Genomic DNA, 23,511 nt, shown 5'->3' with positions numbered 1-23,511 from the left:
GGTACTGCTACCACGTCATGTTTCCCTCCCAACTCTAAACAGATAGGTACTGCTACCACGTCATGTTTCCCTCCCAACTCTAAACAGATAGGTACTGCTACCACATCATGTTTCCCTCCCAACTCTAAACAGATAGGTACTGCTATACGTCTGTTTTCCTTTCAGGTGACTGACTACCATTTCCCTAACAGGGTGTGTCTCTCTCCCGTCGGTGTGTACCTGGCATTATTAAGATGGACGACGCTGTCACGGGACGACGGTGTTGTCGCTGTATGAGTGTTTTGCCCTACTCTGTTAACATTATCATGGCTGATGGTGTTGTTATTCTATTCCATTCTCAGAGCACGAATACAGATGTGCTGATCACTGTGAAAAAGAACACTTAGCATAGAAAATGCAGCCATTGAAATACATTGACGGGTGTGTGTTGCATCTTATCTACAGGTAACTGCCAAAATAAAGGAAACACTTGAGTAAACGAGGGATACAAAGTATATTGAAAGCAGGTATTTCTACACAGGTGTGGTTCCTGAGTATATTAAGCAATTAACATCCCATCATGCTTAGGGTCATGTATTAAAAATAACCAGTTGCCCATTATTTTGGCTACCATGGCTAGAAGAAGAGATCTGTCTTCCCTGTGGCTCAGTTGGTAGAGCATGGTGTGTGCAACGCCAGGGTTGTAGGTTCAATTCCCACGGGGGGCCAGTACAAAAAAAAAAATGAAATGAAATGTATGCATTCACTACTGTAAGTCGCTCTGGATAAGACCGTCTGCTAAATGACTAAAATGTAAATCTCAGTGACTTTGAAAGAGTCCTCCTCAAAGGAACATAAGGGTGTGTGTGTGTGTGTCTCAGTCATCAGATCTCAACCCAATTGAACACTTATGGGAGATTCTGGAGCAGCTCTATGCCAAGGCGCATTGAAGCTGTTCTGGTAGCTTGTGGTGTTTCCTTTATTTTGGCAGTTACCTGTATATTTGCAGACACCGTGAAGCACTTCTCTGCCTGGGTTATACATTATGGCAATATGGGGTGGCTATATTGTATGAACGAGCCACAGCCAAAGAAAAGCATCCTCAAACTAAATTGATTGTTACTGAGAGCTATTTGTGCGTCTAGTGGTTTAAAGAAAACTGTACATTCAACTAGCACAAGGCAAGGCTAGTGAACACAGACATTAGGAACACCTTCCTAATACTGAGTTGCCCTCAGAACAGCCTCAATTGGTAGGGGCATGGACTCTACAAGGTGTTAAAAGCATTCCACAGGGATGCTGGCCAATGTTGACTCCAGGTTGGCTGGATGTCCTTTGGGTGGTGGACCATTCTTGATACACACGGGAAACTGTTGAGCGTGAAACCCAGCAGCGTTGCGATTCTTGACACAAACCGGTGCTCCTGGCACCTACTACCATAACCCGTTCAAAGGCACTTAAATTTTCTGTCTTCATCCTGGCACAAATACACAATCCATGTTTCAATTATCTCAAGGCTTAAAAATCCTACTTTAACATGTCTCCTCCTCTTCATCGACACTGATTGAAATGGATTTAACAACTGACATCAATAAGGGATCAAAGCTTTCACCTGGATTCACCTGGTCAGTCTATCATGGAAAGAGCAGGTGTTCTTAATGTTTTGTACAGTCTGTACAAATGAGCCCCTTGAGTGATAAAGGAAATGGTATGCATTATTAAGGCTACACAGTAATCACAGTAGTGATACTAGTGCTGCCATTGAAAGCCTTTCAGTATTCCTACGCTCACTATTCCATCTAGTACTACAGCTACTGTTAGTCATGGGGGTGGTGCTGTGACTGCAATGGAAAGAACATTATTTGTGTCGTAGATGGACTAGTAGTACAACTTCACACCTTCCCATGACAAGTCATGCATGTTAATGTCCTCTCTCTCTCCCCCCTCTCTCTCTCTCTCTCGCCCCCTCTCTCTCGCTATCTCTCTCCCCCTCTCTCTCCCTCCCTCCCTCCCCCTCTCCCTCCCTCCCTCCCTCTCTCCCCCTCTCGCTATCTCTCTCTCGCCCCCCCCCCCTCTCTCTCTCTCTCTCTCTCTCTGTCCTTTAGGATGCTGAAGCAGGTGTGATAAATGCTGCCGTTTAAATCAAAGCCCTCCTCCTCTCTCCCCCTACCTGACTCTGGGGAGGGGAGGATGTCTCCATGCAGATTGATATCAGGGGGCCCAACCATATCCTGCAAGGGCTGAGTGATGGTCTGTCTGGATAAAAAATGAACTTCATTCCCAGCACGCCGGCTATGATTCATGTTCTCCCCCCCCCCCACCCCCACCGTACCACAGTACACTGCTCTCTCCCTGGAAACATGTGGGCTACATCTTCTAGTGTAGCACCACCTGCCCACCCCAGCAAATCCCATTACCGTGTGGGTCTGTGTGTGTGAGTTATACTCAGCTGCATCCAAAGTGACCATTTACTTTCCGTTAACCAGCTGAAATATTAAATAACCTCTTAACTGGGTTGGCTTTTCTAACATTGGAGATTTTTCGTTGGACGCCATTTTCAAAGCGGGTGGCACACGAGCACCCCTTTTCCGTCGTCAAGGTGATCAGTGAGAGGAGACCGTTGTACTGGAAAGATCTGAAGCAGAGATGTATGTATCCTAGTTAAAACCCTGACTAGGGTATGAAAGTGCTGTTAGCCCCACTTGGTGTCTGTGTGTGAAGGGTGCTCACTGTGGCTGTGAGCTAAGTATCATCTGGCAGCCATCTTGTGTGAGACAGACTGGCACAGTATGCCCAGAAGGAGTCTGCAGTCAGAGGACACTGTGACCTCACCTTGAGTCACATGTATAGGAGACAGCTGCAGACAGCTCCGTTCTGCCCTGATACTGTTTGACAGTCAAACGTAGACTCTGGGTGGAATTAGTCAGAGCTTGCATGCTGTCCCCTTTCCCTCAATGAGGACACAGTAAAACATGTGAGTGGGTAGTGAGGAAGTGGAGAAAAGAGAACATGAAGTCATTCTTCAGATTCCAATGATTTTACTTCATAAGGAGATTTGCACTGTGTCGAGGTGACTAGTACGGGCCTCCTCCCAGACAGACGTACTAGGTTCACTAACGCGCACAAAGTCTTTACCTGTGGATCTTCTCTTGACCACACAGGTCAAGTCCTACCACGCGCCGTAGCTCTGGATTATCCCGCGGTATGAGCTTCGTTCCCGGGTGAAGGGACCTCCCTGTCTTCCTACCCGAGGCTGAGTTAGCAGTGAACCCCTGGGCTCCACTTTATCAACCAGGCCACCTGTCCTGGTCCATCTCTGCTTGCCACAGAGGTTAGCTCACTCCTGGTCCATCTCTGCTAGCCACAGAGGTTAGCTCACTCCTGGTCCATCTCTGCTAGCCACAGAGGTTAGCTCACTCCTGGTCCATCTCTGCTAGCCACAGAGGTTAGCTCACTCCTGGTCCATCTCTGCTAGCCACAGAGGTTAGCTCACTCCTGGTCCATCTCTGCTAGCCACAGAGGTTAGCTCACTCCTGGTCCATCTCTGCTAGCCACAGAGGTTAGCTCACTGCTGGTCCATCTCTGCTAGCCATAGAGGTTAATTTACTCCTGGTCCATCTCTGCTAGCCACAGAGGTTAGCTCACTCCTGGTCCATCTCTGCTAGCCACAGAGGTTAGCTCACTCCTGGTCCATCTCTGCTAGCCACAGAGGTTAGCTCACTCCTGGTCCATCTCTGCTAGCCACAGAGGTTAGCTCACTGCTGGTCCATCTCTGCTAGCCATAGAGGTTAATTTACTCCTGGTCCATCTCTGCTAGCCACAGAGGTTAATTTACTCCTGGTCCATCTCTGCTAGCCATAGAGGTTAATTTACTCCTGGTCCATCTCTGCTAGCCACAGAGGTTAATTTACTCCTGGTCCATCTCTGCTAGCCATAGAGGTTAATTTACTCCTGGTCCATCTCTGCTAGCCACAGAGGTTAATTTACTCCTGGTCCATCTCTGCTAGCCACAGAGGTTAATTTACTCCTGGTCCATCTCTGCTAGCCATAGAGGTTAATTTACTCCTGGTCCATCTCTGCTAGCCACAGAGGTTAATTTACTCCTGGTCCATCTCTGCTAGCCACAGAGGTTAGCTCACTCCTTCCTACTGTTAACACTTCACGGGTAGTTTGTGACACGGTATACTATGTGTCAGTGGGGGCTATTTTTGTGTACAACACCAATGAGCAATCCAATATGTAGTGAGGGAAAAAAGTATTTGATCCCCGGCTGATTTTGTACGTTTGCCCACTGCCAAAGAAATGATCAGTCTATAATTTTAATGGTAGGTTTATTTGAACAGTGAGAGACAGAATAACAACAAAAGAATCCAGAAAAATGCATGTAAAAAATGTTATAAATTGATTTGCATTTTAATGAGGGAAATAAGTATTTGACCCCTCTGCAAAACATGACTTAGTACTTGGTGGCAAAACCCTTGTTGGCAATCACAGAGGTCAGACGTTTCTTGTAGTTGGCCACCAGGTTTGCACACATCTCAGGAGGGATTTTGTCCCACTCCTCTTTGCAGATCTTCTCCAAGTCATTAAGGTTTCGAGGCTGACGTTTGGCAAGTCGAACCTTCAACTCCCTCCACAGATTTTCTATGGGATTAAGGTCTGGAGACTGGCTAGGCCACTCCAGGACCTTAATGTGCTTCTTCTTGAGCCACTCCTTTGTTGCCTTGGCCGTGTGTTTTGGGTCATTGTCATGCTGGAATACCCATCCACGACCCATTTTCAATGCCCTGGATGAGGGAAGGAGGTTCTCACCCAAGATTACCAATTGTTTTCTTGGTGACTATGGTCCCAGCTGCCTTGAGATCATTGACAAGATCCTCCCGTGTAGTTCTGGGCTGATTCCTCACTGTTCTCATGATCATTGCAACTCCACGAGGTGAGATCTTGCATGGAGCCCCAGGCCGAGGGAGATTGACAGTTCTTTTGTGTTTCTTCCATTTGCGAATAATCGCACCAACTGTTGTCACCTTCTCACCAAGCTGCTTGGCGATGGTCTTGTAGCCCATTCCAGCCTTGTGTAGGTCTACAATCTTGTCCCTGACATCCTTGGAGAGCTCTTTGGTCTTGGCCATGCTGGAGAGTTTGGAATCTGATTGATTGATTGCTTCTGTGGACAGGTGTCTTTTATACAGGTAACAAACTGAGATTAGGAGCACTCCCTTTAAGAGTGTGCTCCTAATCTCTGTATAAAACACACCTGGGAGCCAGAAATCTTTCTGATTGAGAGGGGGTCAAATACTTATTTCCCTCATTAAAATGCAAATCAATTTATAACATTTTTGACATGCGTTTTTTAAATTTTTATTCTGTCTCTCACTGTTCAAATAAATCTACCATTAAAATTATAGACTGATCAATTCTTTGTCAGTGGGCAAACGTACAAAATCAGCAGGGGATAAAATATGTTTTTTTCCCTTACTGTATTTATAGACTGCTCTGCGCTATTTTACACAGGATACATTCAACCACTGGGTTATAGTACTTTTATAAGCGTGTCATAGTCAGACAATCCTGCTAGCGGCTGGTCCTCCCTTTCTAGTTGACCGGACAACACCCTGACAGGTGAGTCACACTCGCTAAGTCCCGGGTATAGGGTTTCAGCTAAGACTAATTACTTGAAATTAATTCTTAGCTGAACGCAGGGATTCGACACTTCGTCTGACAAAGGACAAACTACAGATACCAAGTGCTCCTTTTGTGTGTCTTTTACACATTTACCCTGGAGCTCCCATGTGGTGTCCTGCTGGACCCCACAATATGGTTTGGCTGCAGGACACCTAAGGTGAAGCCCCTGTCGTGTCTTTGGCTATGCCGGATTAAGTGATATGACATGCTATTCTATAAAATCCTTTCTCTGTAATTAATATTACCTGATTAAGCTAATCATGTAAATGTAATTAACTAGAAAGTCGGCACCACGAAAGAGTGTTTATAGAGCTGTTATCTTCCGAATAAACTCTTAAAGACCTAGAAATATTTTACATCAATAGCAGTCAATATTAATCGTCACCTTATTTCAGTCTCATCTGAAAGTTGTAAATTCTTGGTTATCTTCACGAACCCTGGCTAACAAGTTGAATCAGCAATACAAAATTGGGTTTAATTATTTATTTACTAAATACCTAACTAATCACACAGAATTACATATACACAGAATGGATCATACATTGATTACTAACTATGTCCTTACAGAAAATGTCCCTGGTGGACGGAACCTGTATGATGGCTGGTTACACAAAGAGAGGGGGTTGGGCTTGAATGAAAGCACGGGAGGACTGAAGAACAAAGGGAGAGGCTATGCTATCGTAAATACAGAATCTTATGCATTCTAAATAACCGCCCATTTGGAAAAGGAAAATGCAATAAATATTTACTCTGAGCTGCGCTTCGGTAGGTTGGTCGTAGATGCTAGCCGTGTTGCCCAACAGAGATCTTCCTTGTCCCTTTATGAGTGTCTCTGGTGGTAAACTGAATACTTGGCAGTGTCGTGTTGTTTGTTAGAAGAGATCCTTTGTCCGTCCTTTCCTAGCCCACGTTTACAGCGGCCGCTGCTAACTCAACGGCTAGGAGGTATCACTTCTGTAGTGAATAAGAGTTCAAAGTTCATACCATTCGCAACCAAAGCTCACTCTGAGGTTGGCTTAGTTCTGTAGTTATTATCTGAATCCTTCTGACATCGGACCGTCGCCCTAATGTACCCGGAACAGCTTATTATCTGAGTCCTTTTAACGCAGAGGGTGCAGGCCTCACGTACTCGGAACAGCTTATTATCTGAGTCCTTTTAACACAGAGACTGCAGGCCTCGCGTACTCGGAACAGCTTATTATCTGAGTCCTTTTAACGTGAGGCTGCAGGCCTCGCGTACTCGGAACAGCTTATTATCTGAGTCCTTTTAACACAGAGGCTGCAGGCCTCGCGTACTCGGAACAGCTTATTATCTGAGTCCTTTTAACACAGAGGCTGCAGGCCTCGCGTACTCGGAACAGCTTATTATCTGAGTCCTTTTAACGCAGAGGCTGCAGGCCTCGCGTACTCGGAACAGCTTATTATCTGAGTCCTTTTAACGTGAGGCTGCAGGCCTCGCGTACTCAGAACAGCTTATTATCTGGGTCCTTTTAATGTGAGGCTGCAGGCCTCGCGTACTCGGAACAGCTTATTATCTGAGTCCTTTTAATGTGAGGCTGCAGGCCTCGCGTACTCGGAACAGCTTATTATCTGAGTCCTTTTAATGTGAGGCTGCAGGCCTCGCGTACTCAGAACAGCTTATTATCTGAGTCCTTTTAATGTGAGGCTGCAGGCCTCGCGTACTCGGAACAGCTTATTATCTGAGTCCTTTACTCGGAACAGAAGGTTACATTTTCATCAAGGGCTTATATAGTGGAGGGAGAGAAGGGTGTGTTTCATAGTTTATAACCCATGTCTCTTCACAGGGGCGGGCCACAGATTGAGCAGCGCTCTAACCTTATGAAAACCCAATTCTCTCATTTGGAAGCTAAAATTACATTTAATCTTTTCACAAATAGTTTCATATTTAAACATTTAAATTGCACAACAATTCCATGTGAATCTGATAACTAGAATGTGTAGACTTTCCAAGATACAGTTTATGTCGTCCTGTCATCAGTCATAATGTCTCAGATGACACCCGAACAGACATCATATTCATTAAGTACCAACACATATTTTCAACTGGTTGGATTACCGAAATATGGTTCTTTTCCCCCCACCTTTTGATGTTCCACGACTCTCTATGTTTAACAAAGGCTTTTCAAGAGTCCTTCAGTAGAGTCAAGAGAGGAAAGGGAGAAAGGTATTTATGGGGGGTAATAAACCTTACCCACAGGCCAACTTCATGACACCCCTGAGTCTGTAGCTGTTATAATGCTACTCTTCTTCTTCAGCACTTTATTCAACAAGTCATTTAACTAGTTAGTTAAAACCAGTAACACTTCTCTTTTTGTTCCACTAGTGAATGAAAACCAGTAACACTTCTCTTTTGGTTCCACTAGTTAATGAAAACCAGTAACACTTCTCTTTTGGTTCCACTAGTTAATGAAAACCAGTAACACTTCTCTTTTGGTTCCACTAGTTAATGAAAACCAGTAACACTTCTCTTTTGGTTCCACTAGTTAATGAAAACCAGTAACACTTCTCTTTTGGTTCCACTAGTTAGTTAAAACCAGTAACACTTCTCTTTTGGTTCCACTAGTTAATGAAAACCAGTAACACTTCTCTTTTGGTTCCACTAATTAATGAAAACCAGTAACACTTCTCTTTTGGTTCCACTAGTTAATGAAAACCAGTAACACTTCTCTTTTGGTTCCACTAGTTAATGAAAACCAGTAACACTTCTCTTTTGGTTCCACTAGTTAATGAAAACCAGTAACACTTCTCTTTTGGTTCCACTAGTTAATGAAAACCAGTAACACTTCTATTTTGCTTCCACAACTGATGGATTTTATAGTTTAATTAAGCAACAATAATGCACTAGCTTCTAACAATAACAATCAAGTTATGTTCTTACTTTAAAATCAAAAGTCTTTTAACTTCTAATATATCAATGAGCTCCTGATCTGTCTTTTCCAGAATCTCCGCTCCCTGTCTTTTACATTGGGTTTATAGCCTTAATTGCCAAGCCCAAGCATCCTTTGACTACAGCCACACAACACATCCTCCCCCTTTACACGTGATGTTTAAGCCTCGGTCCATAACACGTCTCCTTTACACGTGACGTTTAAGCCTCGGTCCATAACACGTCTCCTTTACACGTGACGTTTAAGCCTCGGTCCATAACACGTCTCCTTTACACGTGACGTTTAAGCCTAGGTCCATAACACGTCTCCTTTACACGTGATGTCTACACAGAGTCAGGTAACACATTGGTTCCTTTGTAGGTCGTTACCACATCATGTTTCCCTCCCAACTGAAACAGATAGATACTGCTGCCACCAGCATCTAATAACATAATTTTATTGAAACGGAAAATGTTTTGACACTTAATGCAAAAAAAAAAAACATCTGGTAATTTAAGCCCTGTTCGTTGTCAATGCTCCAAAACAAGTATTTAACCTTTGTGGCCCACAGCACAAATGGCGTCAAAATCGAGGCTCGGGAGGAGTTTAAGTCAATCATAAAAGCACATTAAAAGTTTTTAAAGAGAAGTGTAATGTCAATAGAATAGCATTTCAATAATTGTACCCTATAAAGTGTCTGATGGCTGACGGTTAAGGATAATGAGAGAGAGCGAGAGAAGAGAGAGGACAGCGGAGCGACATCCCATAATCAACACCTCAAATCTCCTGACACCAGCAAAACGGTGATAAGGAGATAAATATAAGTTTGACAGTAACTGAGGCAACAAGACGGCAAGGGGAGCATAATGTGATCACGCAGAGGAGAAAAATAGAATGGCGTAAAAGACAAGCGTGATAGAAGATATCCCATGGGGCGGGTGGAAAGGACGTGTTAGAACTGATCGATCTGGTAATGCACCTTTCTGCAGGTTCCTATAGCTTCACAGGTACATAGACAGCCTTCATACCGACTCTCTGCACCGACATGCCAACACTCCAAAATAACAACAAATTCTACAAAAGAGAAATCAAAGTTCTACACATAGGGCTGAGTACACCCCTTTCATACCATAGCACTGAAATGTCCACCAGTGGACAGATCCAATCCCAGATCCCCTTATCACAGATCCAATCCCAGATCCCTTTATCACAGATCCAATCACAGATCCCCTTATCACAGATCCAATCCCAGATCCCCTTATCACAGATCCAATCCCAGATCCCCTTATCACAGATCCCCTTATCTCAGATCCCCTTATCACAGATCCAATCACAGATCCCCTTATCACAGATCCAATCACAGATTTACTTATCACAGATCCAATCCCAGATCCCCTTATCACAGATCCCCTTATCCCAGATCCAATCACAGATCCCCTTATCACAGATCCAAACCCAGATCCCCTTATCACAGATCCAAACCCAGATCCCCTTATCACAGATCCAAACCCAGATCCCCTTATCACAGATCCAAACCCAGATCCCCTTATCACAGATCCAATCACAGATCCCCTTATCCCAGATCCCCCTATCACAGATCCAATCCCAGATCCCCCTATCACAGATCAAATCATCACAGATCCCCTTATCACAGATCCAATCCCAGATCCTCTTATCACAGATCCAAACCCAGATCCCCTTATCCCAGATCCCCTTATCCCAGATCCCCTTATCACAGATCCTCTTATCACAGATCCAAACCCAGATCCCCTTATCCCAGATCCCCTTATCCCAGATCCCCTTATCACAGATCCAATCCCTCGGGAGAAACTAAAAGGCCATACTTTAACCCTTCAGATGAAATGGAAACCCTTCACAGTGGAATAAATACAACCCAGTCCAGTATATGAAGTCCACTCCCCCCCCCCTTTTTTGCAATTGATCAAAAGGTATGATAACCGTAATAGAGATTTGTTAGCAATTGATTAAAGGTCACATGTAGCCTAACAGATGTTGAAGAACAATAAAAAGGTCAATATCGGGCAGAAATATTGGTTTTAGTCCACACGCAACATAACAATGATGAAGGAGTTTTGGGACTGGCAGCAGAATACGTATCAAGAAGCATTCACAGTAATTTTTAAAGAAGAAATGCTAGCTGATCTGCTTCCATCCGGTGAAATAAACAGAGGTAGCTGCATAACTCAAGGCAAACGCTAATATGTGCTTGTCTAAAGAACCAAATGAGAGCATTCGTATGCTGCAGAACCATCTTGTGAGTCTGGAGTGAGAACAACACATCCCAAATAAATACAGCAGGCACATTGTCGAACATATATTCATTCCTTTGTCGAGAAGGTGAAAGAGATTCATTTACACACGTATAGCCTTTTAAAAAATAGGACTTAATTGCGGTTAGCCAGTGATGGCTTTTAAAGAGGATAGCTGAATATTCCAAGAGTCCTCCAAAAGCCATGGCGTCACGAGGGGGAAACCGGTACAGGTTTAAACTGTGGTAACACCGGTGAACGTTAACAAGGTACTCACCCTAAGGACACCACTTCTCCTGAAGCACTCTTCTGCGTTACTTGACTGAAGGGACACAGCTCGTAAATATACCTTCAGAGAAGAATAGAACAAAAAATATATTTTAGAAAATGAGTTACGTTCACCATGTCCTGTTGAACATAGAATGGTGTTAATTTTACTCTACATTCTGCTCTGTACTAATCTCCAATGATGTGTCCAATTCTTTGTTCATTTACAAAAATATATTGATGTGGAAAACACATTGGGTCAGTTTCCCAGACACAGATTAAGCCTGGACTAAAAAATCATTTTCAATGGATATCGAGATTGCTTTTTCATTTCAGGACTAGGCTTAATCTGTGTCCGGGAAACCAGCCCCTTAATACACAGTATCGGTCAAAAGTTTGGACACATCTACTCATTCAAGGGTTCATTATTATTTTACTATTTTCAACATTGTAGAATAGTAGATTTCAAAACTATGAAATAACACATATGGAATCATGTAGTAACCAAAAAAGTGTTAAACGAATCAAAATATATTTCTTATTTTAGATTCTTCAAAGTAGCCACCCTTTGCCTTGATGACAGCTTTGCACACTCTTGGCATTCTCTCAACCAGCTAAATGAGGTAGTCACCTGGAATACATTTAAATGAACAGATATGCCTTGTTAAAAGTTAATTTGTGGAATTTACTTCATTCTTAATGTGTTTGAGCAAATCATTTGTGTTGTGACAAGGTAGGGGTGGTATACAGAAGACAGCCCTATTTGGTAAAAGACCAAGTCCATATTATGTCAAGAACAGCTTAAATAAGCAAAAATAAATGACAGTCCATCATTACTTTAACACAAAATGTCAAGAACTTTGAAGGATTCTTAAAGTGCAGTCACAAAAACCATCAAGCGATATGATGAAACTGGCTCTCATGAGGACCGCCACAGGAGAGGAAGACCCAGAGTTACCTCTGCTGCAGAGGATAAGTTCATTAGAGTTACCGGCCTCAGAAATTGCAGCCCAAATAAATGCTTAACAGAGTTCAAGTAACAGACACATCTCAACATCAACTGTTCAGAGGAGACTGCGTGAATCAGGCCTTCATGGTCGAATTGCTGCAAATAAACCCCTACTAAAGGACACCAATAATAAGAAGAGACTTGTTTGGGCCAAGAAGCAAGAGCAATGGACGTTAGACCGGTGGAAATCTGTCCTTTGGTCTGATGAGTCCAAATTTGAGATTTTTGGTTCCAACCGCCGTATCTTTGTGAGACGCAGAGTAGGTGAATGGATGATCTCTCCACGTGCGGTTCCCACATGAAGCATGGAGGAGGTGGTGTTATGGTGCTTTGCTGGTGACACTGTCTGTGATTTATTTAGAATTCAAGGCACACATAACCAGCATGGCTACCACAGTATTCTGCAGCAATAGGCCATCCCATCTGGTTTGCGCTTAGTGGGACTATCATTTGTTTTTCAACAGGACAATGACCCAAAACACACCTCCAGGCTGATGAAGTGATGAAGTGCTGCATCAAATGACCTGGCCTCCACAATCACCTGACCTCAACCCAATTGAGATGGTTTGGGATGAGTTGGACCGCAGAGTGAAGGAAAAGCAGCCAACAAGTGCTCAGCATATGTGGGAACTCCTTCAAGACTGTTGGAAAAGCATTCCAGGTGAAGCTGGTTAAGAGAATGCCAAGAGTATGCAAAACTGTCATCAAGGTGGCTACTTTGAAGAATCTGAAATATAAAATACATTTAGATTTGTTTAACCCTTGTTTGGTTACTACATGATTCCATATGTGTTATTTCATAGTTTTGATGTTTTCACTATTATTTTACAATGTAGAAAATAAAGAAAAACCCTTGAATGAGTAGGTGTGTCCAAACGTTTGACTGGTACTGTATATCCCTTCTGTCACACAGCTATATGAGGAAGGTACAAAGACGAACGCAGACATACAGACACAGGCCAGCATTATTGAACAAAGCCCCGGTGGCCACCATTTTGTCTCAACTCTCTGTCCCGGGGGGGGGGGGGGGGGGGGGGGGGGGGGGGGGGGCTGACAAGGAGCCACTGGTGGCCACGCACAGCTTTTCTACCCAGACTCAGGAGACTGGAGAAGCTAGCAATTAGTGCAGGCCGTTGTTAATGTTTGCTAGTGAGCGCCAGAGAGTGGAAAAGACAGAGAAGAGCTCCAGTAAACTGATCAAAGAACTGGATAGAGAAACGGACAGAGGTAAGCCAGCAGGGTTTGTTCTTGACATTTGAACCAATGCATTGACTAATACAAAAGAAAGGAAGAGGCCAAGTCAACCAAAATGAAAGAGAGTGAGAGAGGGAAGAGAAAGAGCAAGGGATGGGGTGGAAGAAAGGTTGACGTGAAAGTGGATGTGGGTTGGGGAGGGGTCAAAAGCAGTGAGAGAAAAAATGAAGATGAAAGAAAAATAACGATTAATATCAGAGAAGAGAGAGAGAGGGTAGAGAGAGAGGGCTAGAGAGAGAGAGGGGGTAGAGAGAGAGAGGGGGTAGCGAGAGAGAGAGGGGTAGAGAGGGGTAGAGAGAGAGGGCTAGAGAGAGAGAGGGGGTAGGGAGAGGTGGTAGAGAGAGAGAGAGGGGTAGAGAGAAAGGGCTAGAGAGAGAGAGGGGGTAGAGAGAGGGCTAGAGGGGGTAGAGAGAGAGAGGGGTAGAGAGAGGGGGGTAGAGAGAGAAGGGGGTAGAGAGAGAGGGGGGTAGAGAGAGAGAGAGGGGGTAGAGAGAGAGAGGGGCTGGAGAGAGAGGGGGTAGAGAGAGAGAGGGGGTAGAAAGAGGGGGGTAGAGAGAGAGAAAGGGAGTAGAGAAAGGGAGTAGAGAGAGAGGGGTTTTTCGAGGGGGTAGAGAGAGAGAGGGGGGTAGAGAGAGAGAAGGGGTAGAGAAAGGGGGGTAGACAGAGAGAGAGAGAGAGAGAGGGGTAGAGAGAGGGCTAGAGGGGGTAGAGAGAGAGAGGGGTAGAGAGAGGGGGGTAGAGAGAAGGGGGTAGAGAGAGAGGGGGGTAGAGAGAGAGAGGGGGTAGAGAGAGAGAGGGGCTGGAGAGAGAGGGGGTAGAGAGAGGGGGGTAGAGAGAGAGAAAGGGAGTAGAGAAAGGGAGTAGAGAGAGAGGGGTTTTTCGAGGGGGTAGAGAGAGAGAGGGGGGTAGAGAGAGAGAAGGGGTAGAGAAAGGGGGGTAGACAGAGAGAGAGAGAGAGAGAGGGGTAGAGAGAGGGGGTAGAGAGAGAGAGGGGGTAGAGAGAGAGGTAGACAGAGAGAGAGAGGGGGAGAGAGGGGGGTAGAGAGAGAGAGGGGGGTAGAGAGAGAGGGGATAGAGAGGGGGTAGAGAGAGAGAGGGGGGGGTAGAGAGAGAAGGGGTAGAGAGAGAGAGGGGTAGACATAGAGGGGGTAGAGAGAGGGGGGTAGAGAGAGAGGTAGACAGAGAGAGAGAGAGAGAGGGAGGTAGAGAGAGAAAGGGGGGTAGAGAGAGATGGGGGTAGAGAGAGGGGTGTATATAGAGAGAGAGTGGGTAGAGAGAGGGGTGTATATAGAGAGAGAGGGGTAGATAGAGGGGCATATAGAGAGAGAGGGGTAGATAGAGGGGCGTATAGAGAGAGAGGGGTAGAGAGAGGGGCGTATAGAGAGAGAGAGAGGTAGATAGAGGGGCGTATAGAGAGAGAGGGGTAGATAGAGGGGCATATAGAGAGACAGAGGGGTAGATAGAGGGGCATATAGAGAGACAGAGGGGTAGATAGAGGGGCGTATATAGAGACAGAGGGGCATATAGAGAGATAGGGGTAGATAGAGGGGCGTAGAGAGAGAGAGGGGCATATAGAGAGAGAGGGGTAGATAGAGGGGCGTAGAGAGAGGGGTAGATAGAGAGAGAGGGGTAGATAGAGGGGCGTATAGAGAGAGAGGGGTAGAGAGAGGGGCGTATAGAGAGAGAGAGGGGTAGATAGAGGGGCGTATAGAGAGAGAGGGGCATATAGAGAGACAGAGGGGTAGATAGAGGGGCGTATAGAGAGAGAGGGGCATATAGAGAGATAGGGGTAGATAGAGGGGCGTAGAGAGAGAGAGAGGGGTAGATAGAGGGGCGTATAGAGAGGGGTAGATAGAGGTAAGTGATTGGACACAGAGCTCTCCGTTCATAAGGATGTTTGCTGACTGCATTAAATGTTTCTTGTCTCCAGGAGTTCTGTTTAAGCATTTATCCTTTCATGTGGAATGTATGCTTGTCCTCCTTCCCTTTCTAGACTGGTAAAATGTTGCAGAGAAAACACTGTATATATTGTCTAAATGATATAAAATAGAGAAATCACTGTATATAATGTCTAAATAGTGTGTCCTCCTATACAGTGTTTCACCTACCATTACTAGACCTAGCTTTAACCCACAGCCAAAAGATATTTGCACAACAAATGTTTTGAGTTGGCAGCCATGTGATGTACATATGCCTCTGTGTTGTGGGAGCCTTTTGTGCCTGCTTTTCCCCCACACAAACAAAACTACATCTAGAGGGAAAACCTGTATTTTACTCCAAATAGAGAGGATTTAATAAGTACAAATGAAAAGTAATTTCCGCACAGAATTTTTTCTTGTCTCCTCTTTTTTCTTGTTCTCTCTTTTCTTCTCTACTGGAAGAGTGAGGTGTTCTTGAGGATTCCTTTGCAGAACTGGTCTTGACCCACTACAGACCCTCAACACCAAAGAGACCAGCCCGATAATTCCAGTGACGCCTTACAGTAGCTCTGCCTGGGAGCCCATGTCTTTTACATACGATAATTCCAGTGACGCCTTACAGTAGCTCTGCCTGGGAGCCCATGTCTTTTACATACGATAATTCCAGTGACGCCTTACAGTAGCTCTGCCTGGGAGCCCATGTCTTTTACATACGATAATTCCAGTGACGCCTTACAGTAGCTCTGCCTGGGAGCCCATGTCTTTTACATACGATAATTCCAGTGACGCCTTACAGTAGCTCTGCCTGGGAGCCCATGTCTTTTACATACGATAATTCCAGTGACGCCTTACAGTAGCTCTGCCTGGGAGCCCATGTCTTTTACATACGATAATTCCAGTGACGCCTTACAGTAGCTCTGCCTGGGAGCCCATGTCTTTTACATACGATAATTCCAGTGACGCCTTACAGTAGCTCTGCCTGGGAGCCCATGTCTTTTACATACGATAATTCCAGTGACGCCTTACAGTAGCTCTGCCTGGGAGCCCATGTCTTTTACATACGATAATTCCAGTGACGCCTTACAGTAGCTCTGCCTGGGAGCCCATGTCTTTTACAACGACCGTGCGCCTACAGTAGCTCTGCCTGGGAGCCGCACTCGTCCGTGCGCCTTACAGAGCCGCCGGGAGCCCTGTCACATACGACCGGCGCCACGTGCTCGCCGGGAGCCCATGCACCCTTCGAGCCGCCGGGAGCCCATGCACAACACTTCGCAACAGACGACATCCCCCCGTGAACATCTGTTCTGACTTTCAATTGTGTTGTGAAAAATACACCTGGGTTGGTCTTATTTTTTTCAACAACTATTATTTTCACTTAAAGTGCTGAGTAAGAACTGAACCCAAATAAAGCAAATGAAAAATCCACCGCAGCCTTCCATAAAAAACAAACAAATTCCCCAACCAACACTCCTTTATTGTCCTTCATGCAAGCCTCAGGATTCATTAAGTTAGTAAAGCAGGTGTTTAAACAACAAACATCCTTGTATGAACACAGAAACAGATGGCACTGGATACTGGGAGAGAGAGAGAGAGAGAGAGACAGGGGAGGAAAGAAGGGAGGGGTAACTATCTCTCTCTCTCTCTCCTGGTCTCTCTGTCTCCTCCCCTTCAGTAAAGAAAAGCCATCCATCGAGCCAACGCTGCACAACGCGGCTGGGCTATGCATGGAGGAGGTGGGGGGTGGTACGGTGGTCTGACAACCTTGAGCCCTCGCCTCCACGTGGGAGAATAAAGCTGCAGTGTAAGACTTAATAAAGAGCTGTGACCGCTTTGTAAGATGGAGTGATATTTAAATGCTAGCTAGCCAGAGATAACGCAGGTGTAGGTGGATAGAGTTTGGTAAGCCGTGTCTTTAAGCCAAGACACTAAAGAAAGAGAGAAACAATGACAGACACAGACAGACGGAGGAGAGAGAGAGAGCGAGAGAGAGAGGAGAGAGGGCAGAGAAAGAGAAAGAGAAGCTGAGCAAAATGGACAGAGGAAGAGGAGACAGCGTGGGAAATACAGAGGACAGTGAATGACAGGGAGTGAAAAAGAGACAGAAAGAGAGGGAAATCAAAAAGAAAGAGTCAGTGTGCTGGTGACATTGTGAACCACCGACTGTACAGGCCACGATGATGACTCGCAGGGTAGGGCTGGGAATTACCAGGGACCTCACAATGCCATATTTTTACCATACTTAGGTGGCGATACAATATATATTGAATTACCAAGGACCTCACGATGCAATTTTTATTTATCCTTTATTTAACTAGGCAAGTCAGTTAAGAACAAATTCTTATTTACAATGACGGCCTCCCCTGGGCTAAACGAGGACGACGCTGGGCCAATTGTGCGCCACCCTACGGGATTATCACCATACTTAGGTGGTAATACGATATGTATTGAATTACCAGGGACCTCACAATGACATATTATCACCATACTTAGGTGGCGATACAATATTGTAGCGGTTTCAGGGCTTGTGTTGTGGATGGACGTTATGTGCCTATGACGTGTCTTTGTTTTTTGGCTGCCAGGACCATGGACAGCAATGTGAAGTATTCCCCAGAGGCAGGACTACGGACAGCAATGTGAAGTATTCCCCAGAGGCAGTACCACGGACAGCAATGTGAAGTATTCCCCAGAGACAGTACCACGGACAGCAATGTGAAGTATTCCCCAGAGGCAGTACCACGGACAGCAATGTGAAGTATTCCCCAGAGGCAGGACCACGGACAGCAATGTGAAGTATTCCCCAGAGGCAGGACCACGGAGAGCAATGTGAAGTATTCCCCAGAGGCAGGACCACGGACAGCAATGTGAAGTATTCCCCAGAGGCAGGACCACGGAGAGCAATGTGAAGTATTCCCCAGAGGCAGGACCACGGAGAGCAATGTGAAGTATTCCCCAGAGGCAGTACCACGGACAGCAATGTGAAGTATTCCCCAGAGGCAGGACCACGGACAGCAATGTGAAGTATTCCCCAGAGGCAGGACCACGGAGAGCAATGTGAAGTATTCCCCAGAGGCAGGACTACGGACAGCAATGTGAAGTATTCCCCAGAGGCAGGACTACGGAGAGCAATGTGAAGTATTCCCCAGAGGCAGGACTACGGAGAGCAATGTGAAGTATTCCCCAGAGCCAGGACCACGGAGAGCAATGTGAAGTATTCCCCAGACGCAGGACCACGGAGAGCAATGTGAAGTATTCCCCAGAGGCAGGACCACGGAGAGCAATGTGAAGTATTCCCCAGAGCCAGGACCACGGAGAGCAATGTGAAGTATTCCCCAGAGGCAGGACCACGGAGAGCAATGTGAAGTATTCCCCAGAGGCAGGACCACGGACAGCACAGCGGAAACTTCCAGACTGCATCAGAACAGCCACACCTGTCTCCAGTTGTAATCAGAGCCAAACTGCAGACAGGTGAAACCAATCACTTTCTCTATTTAACCACACCACGGGTTTCACGTGTGTTTTTTTGTTCGTTTTTTAAAAAACTTTTATCCCTTTTTCTCCACAATTTCACGGCATCCAATTGGTAGTTACAGTCTTGTCCCATCGCTGCAACTCCCGTACGGACTTGGGAGAGGTGAAGGTCGAGAGCCGTGCGTCCTCCAAAACACAACCCAACCAAGCCGCACTGCTTCTTGACACAATGCCTGCATAACCTGGAAGCCAGCCACACCAATGTGTCGGAGGAAACACCGTACACCTGGCGACCGTGTCAGCGTGCACTGCGCCCAGCCCACCACAGGAGTCGCTAGAGCGTGATGAGACAAGGACATCCTGGCCAGCCAAACCCTCCCCTAACCCGGACGACGCTGGGTTAATTTTGCGCCGCCCCATGGGTCTCCCAGTCGCGACCGGCTGGGACAGAGCCTGGACTCAAACCCAGAATCTCTGGTGGCACAGCTGGCAACTGCGATGCAGTGCCTTAGACCACTGCACCACTCAGGAGGCCCGCCCTGGGTTTCTTCCCTGGCAGGTGAAGGAGTACGAGGTTATTGGAGAGACAGAGCGTACGGTGGAGAAGGAGGTTTTAAAGAAGAAAGGAAAATATGATTTCAACGAAGATTGAACCCCCAAAGACAAAGCTTGGAGGACCTTCCACTGGTGGACAAGTGTTTACTCTGTCTGTTTTGGATGTTGTATAACAAGAACGCTGCCAAAGCCTGACAGTATTAAACAGACAGTATTAAACAAACCCTTTACCTGGACAGGTGTTGTGTGGCTGTATGTGTAAAACCTGCCTTACAAAGAAGCCGGCACCGAAAATGCTACAATATCTATTGAATTACCAGGGACCTCACAATGTCATATTAACACCATACTTAGGTGGCGATACGATATGTATTGAATTACCAGGGACCTCACAATGTCATATTAACACCATACTTAGGTGGCGATACGATATGTATTGAATTACCAGGGACCTCACAATGTCATATTAACACCATACTTAGGTGGCGATACGATATGTATTGAATTACCAGGGACCTCACAATGTCATATTAACACCATACTTAGGTGGCGATACGATATGTATTGAATTACCAGGGACCTCACAATGTCATATTAACACCATACTTAGGTGGCGATACGATATGTATTGAATTACCAGGGACCTCACAATGTCATATTAACACCATACTTAGGTGGCGATACGATATGTATTGAATTACCAGGGACCTCACAATGTCATATTAACACCATACTTAGGTGGCGATACGATATGTATTGAATTACCAGGGACCTCACAATGTCATATTAACACCATACTTAGGTGGCGATACGATATGTATTGAATTACCAGGGACCTCACAATGTCATATTAACACCATACTTAGGTGGCGATACGATATGTATTGAATTACCAGGGACCTCACAATGTCATATTAACACCATACTTAGGTGGCGATACGATATGTATTGAATTACCAGGGACCTCACAATGTCATATTAACACCATACTTAGGTGGCGATACGATATGTATTGAATTACCAGGGACCTCACAATGTCATATTAACACCATACTTAGGTGGCGATACGATATGTATTGAATTACCAGGGACCTCACAATGTCATATTAACACCATACTTAGGTGGCGATACGATATGTATTGAATTACCAGGGACCTCACAATGTCATATTAACACCATACTTAGGTGGCGATACGATATGTATTGAATTACCAGGGACCTCACGATGCGATATCAAGATACTTAGGGGCCGATACAATACAGTATATATTATGATTCTCACGATTCTATATGTATTGCGATTCGATACTGTGATTTTATTGCGATTCGATGTTCCAAACATATTGCTCACCATGTGTCTGCAGCAGAGGGATAAGAGAGAGAGCCATGAGGAAACAAATAAAAGTGCTGAAAACAAATTGGCTCCCTATTTTAAAGGAAGATGGAGAACAAGCTATGAAGGAAAGTTTGGGTTTTGGTGCATGAACAGCCGACTACCGCAAAAAAACAAAAAACAATTGCGATAATGTCAAAACGATACGCTATATCGTTCAAAATAATATCTCGATAAGTGACTTGATTGTGGGTTTTTTCCGCCATCACTAACGCAGGAAGGAGGACATAAGGCGGAGGAGAGAAAAGGAGAGTGAGGCTAGCTCTCTCTTCTTCCTGCCTATTCAGTCTCTTATTATCTATAACAGTGGTTCCCAAACCTTCCATCATTGGGGGAACATAAGGTCTGCAATGACTGACATGACAAGGACAACTGTTAATGCAACTTGTGCATTCTACTATTACAACTTTCCAGAGCAAGATGCAAGCCTGACTTAGTCCACCAACCCGCCGAACCTCTTGGAATCACTGATCTGTCACTACGGTGTAACTCTGTGTTGTTGTTTGTGTCACACTGCTTTGCTTTATCTTGGCCAGGTCGCAGTTGTAAATGAGAACTTGTTCTCAACTAGCCTACCTGGTTAAATAAAGGTGAAATACATTTTTTTTTAAATAAACGGTGGAACGACAATATACAGTACCAGTCAAAAGTTTGGACACAACTACTCATTCAAGGGTTTTTCTTTATTTTTACTATTTTCTACATTGTAGAATAATAGTGAAGACATCAAAACTATGAAATAACACATATGGAATCATGTAGTAACCAAAAAAGTGTTAAACAAATCAAAATATATTTTATAATTGAGATTCTTCAAAGAAGCCACCTTTTGCCTTGATAACAGCTTTGCACACTCTTGGTATTCTCTCAACCAGCTTCATGAGGTAGTCACCTGGAATGCATTTCAATTAACAGGTGTGTCTTGTTAAAAGTTAATTTGTGAAATTTATGAAATGTCTTTCCTTCTTAATGTGTTTCAGCCAATCAGTTGTGTTGTGACAAGGTAGGGGTGGTATACAGAAGATAGCCCTATTTGGTAAAAGACCAAATCCATATTATGGCATGAACAGCTCAAATAAGCAAAGATAAATGACAGTCCATCATTACTTTAAGACATGAAGGTCAGTCAATATGGAAAATATCAAGAACTTTGTAAGTTTCTTCAAGTGCAGTCGCAAAAACTATCAAGCCCTAAAATGAAACTGGCTCTCATGAGGACCGCCACAGGAAAGGAAGACCCAGAGTTACCTCTGCTGCAGAGGATAAGTTCATTAGAGTTACCAGCCTCAGAAATTGCAGCCCAAATAAATGTTTCACAGAGTTCAAGTAACAGACACATCTCAACATCATCTCTTCAGAGGAGACTGCATGAATCAGGCCTTCGTGGTCTAATTGCTGCAAAGAAACCACAACTAAAGGACACCAAGAAGAAGAGACTTGCTTGAGCCAAAAAACACAATGGACATTAGACCGGTGGAAATATGTCCTTTGAGTCCAAATTTGAGATTTTTGGTTCCAACTGCTGTGTCTCTGCATGTGTGGTTCCCAACGTGAAACACGGAGGAGGAGGTCTGATGTTGTGGGGGTGCTTTGCTGGTGACACTGTCAGTGATTTACCTAGAATTAAAGGCACACCTTAACCAGCATGGCTACCACACCATTCTGCAGTGATAGGCCATCCCATCTGGTTTGTGCTTAGTGGGACTATCATTTGTTTTTCAACAGGACAATGACTCAACACACCTTCAGGCTGAGTAAGGGCTATTTGACCAAGAAGGAGAGTGATGCAGTGCTGCATCAGATGACCTGGCCTCCACAATAATCCAACCTCAACCCAATTGAGATGGTTTGGGATGAGTTGGACCCCAGAGTGAAGGAAAAGCAGCCAACAAGTGCTCAGCATATGTGGGAACTACTTCAAGAGTGTTGGAAAAGCATTCCAGGTGAAACTAGTTGAGAGAATGCCAAGATTTTATTTTGATTTGTTTAACACTTTTTGGGTTACTACATGTTTCCATATGTGTTATTTCATAGTTTTGATGTCTTCACTATTAGGATTAATCATGGTAGCATTCACATTAATGTAGAAGTGTATAGAAACATATTCTATTTTCATTTACAACAAAAGTGACTCTAAAATGACACAATACATTATTTATCTTTAATTTCTATTGGGCACAAAATCATCTGAAACACAACCAAAACGAACAGCAAATGAATCCAACACATTTGTAGAGACACAAGCTTGATGTAGTCATTCCGTGCTATGAATACTTAACTTTTTACTACTTTAATACATTTGTCCCCCTAAAATGGGGGGGGGGGGGGGGGGACTATATAGAAAAAGTGCTGTAATTTCTAAACAGTATATGGATGAAAATACCCTCAAATTAAAGCTGACAGTTTGCACTTCGTATCATTTCAAATCCAAAGTGCTGGAGTACAGAGCCAATACAATACTTTTGGAGCTCACTGTATAGTAGTAGGCTGTATGTAAAGTCCAGATTAAATTGAGAATAGTCTGATGGGTGATGATATTATCAAGTGCTTCTCAAATTAGGAATGAGAGACTGATGAAGTGTGTGCAGCGTGCAAATGAAACAGAGAGCATGCCTTTCATGCTACTTTTTTTTCAAATCAGCATTAGAGTTGCATCATACCTTAGAATGTATTAAAAATCTAAACATATAGCCCAACGTTTGTATCATAACTAAAGTTGGATAAATAACTCTAAATTAAGCAAATGTTGGGCGGCAGGTAGCCTGGGCCACTAACCAAAATATAAAATGATGGCATGGGAATGATAAGCAAGACGAACTAGTG

General features: G+C 44.6%; 1 protein-coding gene across 1 annotated transcript in view; it reads right to left on the bottom strand.

The window, feature by feature from the left end:
• The window catches only part of glu2b (Glucosidase 2 subunit beta), a 259,487-nt gene that overhangs the window by 31,164 nt on the left and 204,812 nt on the right, over positions 1-23,511 (bottom strand). The window contains 1 exon segment of the mRNA NM_001139813.1: positions 11,100-11,171. Coding sequence (NP_001133285.1) covers positions 11,100-11,171 — 72 coding nt within the window.

This window comes from Salmo salar, chromosome 07 (genome assembly GCF_965601325.2).
Source record: "Salmo salar chromosome 07, fSalSal1, whole genome shotgun sequence".
Classification (NCBI taxonomy): Eukaryota; Metazoa; Chordata; class Actinopteri; order Salmoniformes; family Salmonidae; genus Salmo; species Salmo salar.
This window is presented reverse-complemented; position numbering and strand designations above follow the sequence as displayed.